This window comes from Chlorocebus sabaeus, chromosome 11, assembly GCF_047675955.1.
Source record: "Chlorocebus sabaeus isolate Y175 chromosome 11, mChlSab1.0.hap1, whole genome shotgun sequence".
Classification (NCBI taxonomy): Eukaryota; Metazoa; Chordata; class Mammalia; order Primates; family Cercopithecidae; genus Chlorocebus; species Chlorocebus sabaeus.
Window position 1 is genome coordinate 112,363,268 of NC_132914.1, and position 12,187 is coordinate 112,375,454.

The window sequence follows — 12,187 nt, forward strand, 5'->3', positions numbered from 1 at the left end:
TTGTTTTGCAAACCTTTCATAAGTCTGAGCTTTCTTTATTAACTCAGATATTTGATCCAACTCGTTCCATAAGTGTACTGTTTATGGGGGGTTTACATTGAATTTCTTTTCTTTCAAGAGCAAGGGGAACAGAGAAAGTGATAGGAGGCTGTGTTTAAGCATTTTGTTGGGGGGATGTTTGATTTGGCTGTCCGGATCTAAGTAGGGTCCATGTCCCCACTCACCAACCCACACTCTTTTTTTCTTTATTTTGTACTTTTTTGAGTTGTTTTCTGCAAATTCCTGAATACCAGACCAGGTGAGGAATTGAAGGAGCTTTGACTAGACTGTGGGCATAGAACTGACTTATTACCAATTTGGAATTCATTCCTTCATCCACTTCTTTAGTTAATAAATGTTTATGGAGTGTCCACTGTTGGCCAGAACCTGAAGCAGGTTCTGAGGATACAATGAATGGTAGACTAGGTAAAACCCCTGTTTTCACAGAATTTACCATCCCTGGGAAGTTGAACAGTTAAACGAGCAGTGGTAGTACGTCATGAGTAGGCCAGCAGAGACTCCTACAGATCATCTGACACATGGAGCGCCTGCTGGATGACAGGAATTATATGTGGTACTTTTCACAATTTCTCTGACTTTTTCTCATCTGTTAACTGGGGAATCACCATGGGACTTATTTCATGGAGCTGTCACGAGGAGGACAAGAGTGTTAGTTGCAAGGCACTTAGAATAGTGCCTGGCACATAAAATTGATAGTTCACTTAATTTACTTATGGCACCTCCCCATATTACCCCCCATTTACAGGTGAAGAAACTGAGGCTCAGGACACTTAAGTTGTTGACCTTGGGTCCCAAAGGCATCTAAGAACCTAGAAAAATCTGGGAGACTTTCGAGACCTGCCTTTTCATAATGCAAGCCTGAGGGAAATTGTTAGACTCACAGTTTTTTGCCCCTGGAGCTGACTTTCTCAGACCAGACTTGTGGAAAACTACTACACAGCACACCCTTCAGGAACTGTGGAAAAAGCCTAACCTAGTCCAGAGCTGAGGGAAAGTAATTATTACAAGTTAAATTCAAAACCAGCGATGTTTTGAGGTTTTCGGTCCCCCACCCCCAACCCCCGAGCTCTCTCAACTCTGAAAAACCAAAAAACCCATTTTCTAATAATAGGCTTTCTTCTGTGATTTCTGGATTCAAGGTAGGTAAGAAATAGGAGAGAGATAAATGATTCAGAGGCTCCAAACAAGATCATTTGGCGTGTGGTTTGGGGAGGATTTAACAGCTGTGAGTGAGACCTCAGATCCAAGCCAACCCTGAATTCTGCATGCAGTTTGGCAAGACCACAGTGCAATTTATCTGAAAACATGAAAGAATCTTCCTCTTCCTACTGCCAACTGGGACCCCAGCAATGGAAATGTTGAGAACTGGTTTGATCTTACTGCTCTTCCAGTCGTGCTTCCTCAGCCATCAAAAAAGCAAATAAAAAGCCCCATGCCTTCATTTTCTCTTTGAGGCTCTGTGCTCACAAACAAAACAAAACAACCCCACTACATAGACAAACAAATAGAAAACACTCAACTTTCTTGAGATGAGAAGCTCTGATTTCAAATTCTAAAATTTTGGATAAAAAAAAATATCCAAAATAGGGGATAGGCTGTTATAAGGTAAAATATGACATCTATAAGGCAGAATATTGACTTACTGCTAAATTGATCTTTAAAAAATACTTCTAGTATAATGTTAAGTTTAAACAAAAAGCAGGAACTTGGGTGAACCCAATCACATAATGAAAATACATGGGAGAAAAATGACTAGAAGGAAATGTCCCGGAGCATTTGTCTTTGGGTGGGAGGAGTCTCGGTGATCACTCTTATTTATCATCAATTTGATTACCTCCCCTGCCTGGCCCTTCTCCCAGCAAAACATCCCAGGAGGAAATCCGCACCATAATATAATCATTCCAACTCCTAGCAATATATCAGTAACAATTCCTTGCTCTGGAAGTTGTTCAGGTAAGAAACTTCCCATTGAGGCAACTCTTATCATTCACACAGAAAGACCTTGCACTCCAGCCTGGGCAACAGAGTGAGACCCTGTCACACACACAAAAAGGTCTATCTGATACAAATTAGCATAGTTATGTTACCATAGCAGTACTTCCCAAAATGGATTTCACAGAATAGGAATCCTAAGAGATGCTCCCTTCAAAAGGGCAGTATATTTGGGAATTTGGAAACGCCCTGGACCGCTTGTGGTTCCCACTTTTGAAGGTTCACCATGCATCTTGGTGATTGAAGGTGTTGAGAAGTCCTGCATGCAAGCTTATTTACTTTGTGGAACCCAACTTGCCACACTTCTTTGTTCACATACTCCTATATTTCCTGTAATACCGATTATCTTTTCATGGGACTAGAATTCAGGAGAATAACAGTAAGAAATAAATTATGTTAGATTAGAGAAATGATCACAATCCTTCTCCCTTCCCAGTGAAACTGTCTTTGCAAAATTATGACTAAGATAGTGAAAGAGGTCTAACCTAACCACCTCCATCTTGGTCCTAACCTTTAAGCTCTCCTTGTTCTTTCCTGGACATAGGCTGAACTAACTTTGGGAGGAATTTAGTTTATAGTTTATAAGAAAGACGATAACAGCCCTTTCCCAAAAGCTCTTTCTTGCCTGGGGACTAGATTGCCTTTGTAGGACTAACAAACTAGCCACAGGATTAGAAATTATGGTTTAGGAGTCATGAAGCTGGAGGCTACAAGATTCTGACTCTCCCTAAACTGCTCCTAAGATCAGTGCTTGTGATATTTTGCAGACCCTGCACTTGATGGAGAAGTTGGCATCGCCCACGTGGATAAACTGGCTCATCTGATCTTGTGGCCGCCACCCAGGAGCTGACTCAGCACAAGAGGACAGCTTTAACTTCCCATGAGTTCATTTCCTACCCAACCAATCAGTACTACCGACTCACTGGCCTTCCCCCACCCTCCAAATTACCCTTAAAATCTCTGATCCCTGAATGCTCAGGGAGACTGATTTGAGTAGTAATAAAACTCCGGTCTCCCGCACAGCCGGTTTTGTGTGAATGACTCTCTATTGCAGTTCCCCTGTCCTGATACGTGGGCTCTGTCTAGGCAGAGGGCAAGGTGAACCCACTGGGTGGTTACACCAGGATCTGTGCTTTGTGTAGTGTGACGTCACAGATCCCCTTTGTGGAGACCTGGAGTCTAGTCCCTTGTCCTTGAATCTAGGCCAGCCTCGTGACTTGCTTTGGTGAATAGAATAGATCAAAAGCGACAGAGGGCAGCGCTGAGCCTAGGCTTCAAGAGGCCATATGCACACTTGCATTTTCTCTTGGAATTCTCCCCCCACCATGAAAGCAAGCTGGAGCCATCCTACTGGAGCAGGGAAAGACCATACATATGAGCAAGACATTTCAGCTGAAGATTCCCCTGACCAGCCAGCCCCCAGCCAATACCACAGCTGACTGCAGACACATCAGTGAGTCCAGCCAAGACCAGAAAAACAACCCAGCTGAACCCAGCTCATGCTAAGTCAAAGAATCGTGATCTAAAGAAATGGTATTTTGTCAGTCACTCAGTTTGGGGGTAGTTTGTCATGCAGCAAAAGCTGACTTATATATATTCTGTAGCTTTTAATCAAGTAAATTCTATTTTTAAAAAGCAAATAATTTGCAACTTTAGGACTTGATTGTGCATAAGAAATAACTTGCAACAAACATCACAAGTAATTCTGATACAATCATTTATGTCAATCAGGCTGAGGTGAAGAACTACTTTTGAAAACACAAATGTGAGGTTTTGGCCATTTCTGTTCTATGGTTTCTCTTTTTTCTTTTTTCTTTTTTGAGATGGAGTCTCGCTCTGTCATCCAGGCTGGAGTGCAGTGGTGTGATCTCGACTCACTGCAACCTCTGCATCCCAGGTTCCAGTGATTTTCTTGCCTTAGCCTCCTGAGTAGTAGGGATTACAGGCATGCACCACCACCAACTAATTTTTGTATTTTCAGTAGAGATGGGGTTTCACCATGTTGGCCAGGCTGGTCTGGAACTCCTGGCCTCAAGTGATCTGCTCACCTCGGCCTCCCAACGTGCTAGGATTACAGCCGTGAGCCACTGCACCTGGCCTCTATATCTTTTTTCAAAGAGAGTAAAACCTGGTCCTTATTTCCATCTGCCCACAGAGTATCTTCCCCATACTCACCAAATTCACAAGCTTCTGTTTTACTTCCAGCTTCATGGGTTCCTGCAAACCAGTACTCTCCCTCCCCAAATGGCAAATCCACTTTGCTTCGTTGGTAGCTTCACAGAATGGGGAAAAGGAGCAAGGGCAGATGAAAGTGAGGATTTGGCAAGGGTCGGGGTTGGGCCTGGGACAGGGAGTGGGAAAGGAGACTTTCCAGAGCTGCAAAAAGCAAGAGCAAGAAAGAAGGAGCCAACCAGTTGCAGAAAGTGAGATCTGGAAGGAAAGTGTGTTAAAAGGCAAAGGAACTCACGAAAGAACTGGTTGTTGATGAAGTCGATGTTGCACGCAGCCCTGCCATCTTGTAAAAAGGGTTTTATTTGTCCTTTTTTGTGAGAGTCCTGGGAAGGAACCATTAAAGAAACAGACCCCGGGCAGTCAGCGCAGATCTAGGTACGTGTGTGTGCCTGTATGTGGGCTTGCCTGGCCCCCCTCTGGCACCCACCCCTACTTTTTACAAGGGCCAACTGGGTTGCAAGGTTAAAGCCAGAGGGGGCCGATTGGTGTTGTGGGGCTTTTTTACAAAGTGCAAAGGATCAAAGTAATTAGCAAAGGGCGAGAGACCAGGCCTGTTAGAGAAAGAAGCCAGCCACCCAACGCTTTTTGCACACACGTCTTGTCTTCCCCAGGCCTGCTGTTAATGCCTGCACGGATCATGGCTGAATGGCACATGGCAGGGTGCAGAGTGCTGGAGGGGGCTCCTTTGCTCTCAGGCAGGAAGTAAACCTGAAAGGGCCAACTCTGAGCTTAGAGAGTGTTGTGGGATCTCCAGGCAGCCCAGAAGGAAGATGAGAACTTCTTGGGGAGTCTTTCTGAGACATTTCATTGCTTCCTTCCTGTTTCAGATGGAGGCTCAATGCCTGGCCAGACCCAGACCTGGAGACCAGGATGAGGAAATAATGTTTCCACTGAAGGCATCTAAAGCTGATCCACTGTGATCACGGCAGGGCAAGATGTATGAGAGGGCAAGGAATTTTCTAGGAATTATTTTAGGTGGTTCATAGACAGGACTTTAACTTATATAGAGTCATTCAGTGAGCTGATTGTTTCCTTTCTTTCTCCCTCCACCTCCCCTCTTCTCTCTTCTGTCTTTGTAATTCTACCAAGACCATCTCAGTTTGCTGCTAACGTGCTGTGGTAGGCAGATTAACAGCCCCCAAAGATACTCACACCTGTGAAGATGCTCCCATACCTGGCAAAGGGACTTTGCAGGTGTGAGTAAGGTCAAGGCCCTGGGTGAGGGAGATTATCCCAGATTATCCATGAGACCAATCTAGTCACATGAGAACCTCTCCCCGCTGCAGAGAACCAGAAAGAGAGCAGCGTGACAAGGACTGAAGGATCTATTGCTGGTCCTGAGAGGCGGGGGTGCCTGCATGAAGACCAGAGAGAGGTCTCCTGGAGGTAAGAGCACCTCTCAGCTGACAACCAGCAAGGGAACAGAGACCTCAGCTCTGTAACCCAAGGGCCTTCAGAAGTGAAGAGAGACCGGCTGTGCCGAAACTTCTGACCTATGGATCTGTAATATAATATTTTGTTTTCAATGGCTAAATTTGTGGTAGTTAATGCTTACTGCCTCCTTTGCCAGAGAGAGAGAGAAAGAGAGAGAGAAAGAGAGAATATCCTGCTCAAAGTTTCAGGAAAGCCACAATACCAAGCTAAGGTTACTAGTACCATTGTAAGGTTTTCATTACATTTCTTTGTAGGTTTCATTTCTATTTGCGGTCAGTGGTAATGGTTTTCTATTTATGGTAGTGATTTCAGTTTTCTTCTTTTGGGGCGAATGTATTTTGGTAAAGAAAATAAGTTGGGTTTAAAGAAAAAATATTAGTAAGTAGTCATGCAGATTTTATGAATTGATAAATGGTATTTAAAAATCTAAAATTTAGGAAATACTGGTCTAGAGTTTTCTGGAGGGCCCCTTTGGAATTCAGAAAATGGGGCAGACAGCTCTGCATATGATTTGCATGTATTTGCAATCATCATATCGAGCCTTACACACCAGGGTCAGGGAGGGGCAGGGCCAGATGGCCTAGGTGCTCTGTCACTGGCTGTGATGAGGAATCACCAATTTCTCAGCTGGCCCTTGGTATTGGACCAATTGCATAAAACAGGAAGAAAAAAGTGTTCATGGCAGCCAACCAGGTAAGGCTTTGTACCATGGAGAATAACAACCAGACTTTGGAACCAAACAGAATTGCCTTGGAATCCTGGCTCTTCTCCTTAAAACTGTGTGATTTGGGAAAATAGTTTGACCTCTGTGAGCCTCAGTTTCCTTATCTGTAAAAAGGAAACTAATAAGAAAGCCTGCACTGGGATGAAGTGAAGATTAAACAGGGTCCTGTTTGTAAAGAGTGCGGCCCTGTTCCTAATGTGCAGTAAACGATGCAATTTGTTATTGTTATTATTATTTTTAGCTGCCCAGCGGTGGTCAACCCATTCATTTATTGCTTGTGATGTCTGCCTCCAGCATTGGAGTACTGCCCTGTGGGGCGTTCTGGGCAAAGCTGGGACAGTGTCCAGGCACACCAGGCCTGGGCTGGTCTCTGTCATGCTGACATGCAGAGGAAAGCAGAGAGAAAGGAATCCCACAGAGCTGTGCGTGGCTGGGTGGCCAAGCCTGCCTGCAGACCTTCTTTCTTCCCTATGTAGAGGCTCTGGCCCATTTCAAGAATGGAAACAGAAGAGAGAGCATGCCCTGGCTGGGAACGGAGCGACGCCTAGCTTCCCAGCCCTGACCAGGGACATAGCATGTTGGGGCACCCGTGCCTGGAGTTAACAAGAGAGAGCAAAAGAAGGCAGACAAAGGAAGGGCATCTTTCTATCTCTGTTGCATCGCCTGTGCTTAAGAAGTGTGGCTTTGGGGATCAGACAGACTTGGGCCTCTGCCAGTTACTTCTGTGTGACTTTGACCAAGTAACTTCCCCGTTCTGATAATAACATAGCTAACATTTGTTAAGCCATGACTTTGTGCCAGCCTCTATTCTAAACACTACACAAGTATTAGATAACCTCCACAGCAACCCTAGGAGGGAGGCATGTTTATTATTTCCCTTTTACAGGTGAAAAGACTGAGGCACAGAGAGGTTATTCACCTAGCTCAAAGTCACACAGTTAATACATGGCAGATCCAAGATTCAATCCAAGGCAGTCAGGATCCAGAGCCTATACTTTGCTAGTATATGGTGATTAATTATTTTTAAGACTTTCCTGTTTGTTAATTACTCCTGAATCTTTAAGGGCTATGTTTTCTTAACCCCATTTATCAGATTCTGAAAGTAATTATTAGACTCTGAAGTTCAACAAACATACCTACTGGGTGAGAAAACTGGGATACTGATACGGTTTGGCTGTGTCCTCACCAAAGTCTCATCTTGAATTGTCGTTCCCATAATAGCACGTGTCAAAGGAGGAACCCAGTGGAAGGTAATTTAATCATGGGGGTGGTTACCATCATGCTGTTGTCATGATACTGAGTTCTCAGAGATCTATTGGTTTTATAAGGGGCTTCCCCTCTTTTGCTCGGCACTTTCACTTGCTGCCGCCATGTGAAGAAGGGTGTGTCTGCTTCCCCTTCCTCTATGACTGTAAGTTTCCTGAGACCTCCCCAGCTATGCAGAACTGTGAGTCAATTAAACCTTTTTCCTTTATAAATTACCCAGTCCCAGGTATGTCTTTATTAGCAGTGGGAGAAGGGACTAATACAGATACAAACCCAGGTATCTTGATCTACAGTCAGAGTATTTCTCTCTCTCCCTTCCTCTATTCTTCCTTCCCTCATATTTTCCTTCCTTTTTTCTCTTCTTTCCTTTTTCCTTCAATCTCTCCTTCCTTTGTTCATTCAACCAGCAAACACTTACTCATTGCCTACTGCATGCCAGATATTGTGCATACATTATGTTCCTACTGTTGTATCTTCTTTGCTCTGTTCTGTATGTTGGCCATTGGCATGGTCTTAATACCCTCAGTTGCCACCACCTCTCTGCTCAGGAAGTCAATCCCTTCCAGAACAGAACCTCAAATAAACAAAGGCTGCTGGACGAGCTCCCTCAGTCATTTGTGACCATGTCAGAAAGCCAGGGCTCCACTCTGAGCTGCATTATTGGCCAAGAAGTAGAGGCAGGAGTAGACACTGCTCCAAGAAGAACTTGCTGAGGCCCACGCTGTTCTCACACACCTGCCAGACTTCCAGGGATCTTCAGCTTCAGAGTTCTGGGCTTGTGTGCTGTTTTACAAGAAATCCAACAGACACGGAGCCAAAGAGGAGGCCGCAGGACAGGGGCTAGAGCCCCAGACAGGGGAGCGGGAGGAGAAAGGCTGTCCCCAGATCAAGTTTTGCCAATACATATCTGAGAGAGAGGAGGGCTCGGCATGTGAGGCATGTTAAGCAGAGGCTAGTGGCTGCAAGCCTGGGACAGCCTGTAGATTGATCAAGGTCTGCAGGGCGAAATGTCGAAGTCAGCAGCAGCATGCTCTGTATCCACACCCTCTCCCAGCGTGCACCCCACTACATCTTTCCCACCTGAGACTCTGTAGCTCTGTGCCTCTAAGCCCCTCCCTTTAAAAGAAAAGCAGCCGAAGAATTTGAGACAATATGGAAGCTGCGATGGATGAATTGCCCTCAACCACTTAATTCAAAGAGGGATTTGGGGCTTGATATTTAAGCCTGTAAGCCTCAGTTTTTTCACCTGCAAAATGAAATTGTCAACGGCATGTTCCTCTTGTTTACTGATAAGTGTCTTCAAAGAGGACTCCATGTTTCATTTTGTTAGCCTCCATCTCCACATGCTCCTCTCACCCCCTCTGCCTTCCTCAGATGTGGTTTCCCCAGATCACCTGATCTTCATATCTGCTGACTTTTCTCCAGACCTTAGTCTCCTCTCTGTCACGTCTTTTTTATAATTTGCCTGTCCTGAAACACCCTAAATCCTCCATGGCTGTGCGCCACCGTTGGAGACATTCTGCATTCACATCTCTTCTGCCCCTCATTGCCATCAAAATGTGGGCATCTCATGGCATTTTCTTGTTTTTGTGCAAGCTGTTCTTTCCACCTGGAATGCTTCTCATTCCAAATTGTTGCCTTCCTAAATTCAAACTTTTGCTTGGCCTTCAAGGGTCTGATGAAATAATTTTTCTTGCATGAAGATTCCTGTGGTTCTGTCTGTCCTGTGGTTTCATGGCACCTTCTCTACCATCTATCAGTAATGACCACAACAGTGACCACCACCAGTAAGATTAATGGCAGATGCCTTCAGCAGAATGCATGCCCTTGGGTGTTAATTATTATTAAATGATGATTTGGTTGCATAGCCCCCTGTGTCTATGCTCTTGCTACTTTGTCTTCTGCTCTGACTCTGGACTAAACCATGTGAATTGCTTTTACCAGTTGGATACTAGCAAACTTGATGTGAGTAGAAGCTTGAAAACACCACTCAGGTGTTTCCATGCACTCTCTTTTACCTCTGTGACTGCCACAAGAACTTGCTTGTGCTTGCCTGCTGAGGTCTACAGCAGGTCTTTGTCTTCTCTCTATGGAAGAGAGCTAGTTATTATAGCCAAGACTATCAAAGATTGGCCAATAGTCACTTGACTGCATGACATGTGGGTGAGTTTCAAATGAGACCAGAAAAACCACACAGCATGCCCAGCCAAGACCAGCAGAAATATGCGACTGACTCCAGGACTCTTGAGTAATAATAAATGGCTAAATTTTAAGATTATTTGTTATGCAGCTACAGCTAACTGATACAATAATCACCACTTTTGTTATAACTAAGTATTTCCTGTGCCTGCAAATTCCACTAAATTCTTTTTTTTTTTTTTTTTTTTTTTTTTTTTTTTTTTTTTTTGCAAACGTGGCTGAGGCTTTACTTTGATCAGGAAGGCCTAAGGCAGGGGTCATGTTACAGGAGCAGGGCCTGTAAACCAGTCAATGCTGCTCTTTCATGCAGCACGGGGACAGCTCAGGCCTGAGCTCCACAGGCGAGGGGCTAGGCAGGCCCCTCAAAGCAGACACAACCACTAACAGGAAGGAAGGTCAAGCTGGCTTTAGTGCAGCGAAGGGTAATGTTGGGAGGGGGATGTTCATGAAGAAAAGTGGGTAGCTGAGGCTTTAAAGGGCCTGCATGGGACAGGGGTTTAGGGGAAGTGAAGAGGGGATAATAAAGTCTTGGGGGTAAAGATGGGAATAAACAGGAGAAAGGAATGGGGAGGCAGGTGCTGGGATGCAGAGTCCAGCTATGCTCAACAGCCTGGGCAGAGGGCTGAGTATGAGCTCCTCACTCCCACCTCCTGGCCTTCCAGGCATTACTTGTTGCCCTAGACAGCCATTTTTGTGAACACAGGTCTTGGGAGGAAGCGGCTGGACTTCATGTGGGCAGAGATCTTCTCCAAGCCCTCTAATCGGGAGATGAAGTCCTTCAGGTTTGGGAAGGCATCCAGGCAACTGGGCTCAAATACTTGGTTTCTCTCAAGGACATCATAAGCGATGAAATCCACAAAGGTGATCTTGTCCCCAAGAAACCATGGCTGCTTCCCCAGAAACTGTGAGTAGAGCTTCAGCATTTCAGGAAGTCCCTCCAGGTATTCTGGCTTCAGTTTCTCAAAATCTGGGTCATAGCAGAGTCTGGCCAGCTGCATGCGGTTGTCCATAAGCTGGTTCTCCAAAACGTCTTCCCGAATCTTCTCCTTTTCGGTCTCCCCACACAGGTTGTGCTTGTGGGCAATGTAGCGCATGATGGCGTTGCTCTGGGTGATCTTGTGAGTCCCATCAATCAAGTAGGGCAGCCCAGTGTCATGGGCGTGGTGCTGGTTGCTGCGGATTCTGCAGACAGGCTTCGGCGGGGCGGGGCTCAGACTTTGTCCTAAATTCTTTATAAACATCAAATCATTTGGTTCTCATCTAAATTAAGATACTGTTCCCATTATAAAGATGAGGAAAGTGAGGCTCAGAGAGCTTGTCACTGCTCCAAATCAATGTGACGAGAAAATGGCTCAGTATCTTTGCTATGAGTCTTGTCCTGGCTTTTCTACTTTCTAGGCGTGTGACCTGGGCAGGTTTCTTTTACTTTTTGTGCCTCAGTTTTCTAACCTATAAGATAAAATGATAATTGTTGCTATGGTTATGAAATTGTTATATTAGATTGATATAATGCTTCTAAGTTGGAAAGATCAGTGCCTGGCACACAGTAAGTTCACAACAAAATGGTAAATACTCTGTTTCTCTTTCTCTTCCTTTTTCTCATTGCCTGATGACCTGGTGTTTTCATAGTTGTCATTTCCTATGTAGGTGAAGCCTCCTTGAAGACTGAGTCCACATCTAGTTCTTCTACCTCCCCATTACAGCACCTTGCCCAGAGTAGCTGCTTAGCAAATACATATCAAAAAGCGATTTTGATTCATTTAGCCGGAAAAGAAGAGTGAAGTTAGTGTTCTTCGAAGAGCAAGAGGACAAGAGGACAGGAGGGAGAATGAGAGATAGCTGTAGTAGGAAAACTTTAAGTTAGTCTCAGAAAAGAACGTCTAGGGAGGGTAGAGAAACTGCAGATGTTCCCTGTTGCCCCAAGGAGATGTCCTTCCTTTCTCTAGAGCTCTCTGAGCAAGTTTATATTCTTTAACTAGGCATAATTCTAAGTATGTTTGGAGACAAGGGGAGGGTGCTTAGAAGGGTGACCTTTCAATGCCCTTGCCGGCCCCAAGATCCTTCGGAGGCTTGATGGAAAAGCAGACAGCTTTCCTGCCTTCTCCCTTCCACTATTTTTCTTTGCAGCTGTCTCTGCATTTCAGAGCTCACGTCTCTGCCAGGGACGCTATTTTGGGATTTGTGGGAACAGGCGGGTTTCAGCAAATAGGAAGCTCTAAAAATCTCAGCAGGCTTCTCCCTGTGGGCCTCCCAGCCCACTCTGAGGGCGAAGGAGAATCA

At 45.0% G+C, this 12,187-nt stretch overlaps 1 protein-coding gene across 1 annotated transcript; it reads right to left on the minus strand.

Moving 5' to 3' along the window:
* Positions 1-10,115: 10,115 nt before the first annotated feature.
* On the minus strand, positions 10,116-11,163 carry LOC103239194 (glutathione S-transferase Mu 2-like). Its single transcript, XM_008004840.3, has one exon. It carries the CDS (start codon positions 11,146-11,148, stop codon positions 10,585-10,587), a length of 564 nt encoding a protein of 187 aa, XP_008003031.3. The 5' UTR covers positions 11,149-11,163; the 3' UTR covers positions 10,116-10,584.
* Between the last annotated feature and the right edge of the window lie 1,024 nt (positions 11,164-12,187).

Bases quoted from the DNA above. Each gene is read 5' to 3' on its own strand.
- LOC103239194 (XM_008004840.3), bottom strand. From the start codon at position 11,148: ATGTTTATAAAGAATTTAGGACAAAGTCTGAGCCCCGCCCCGCCGAAG.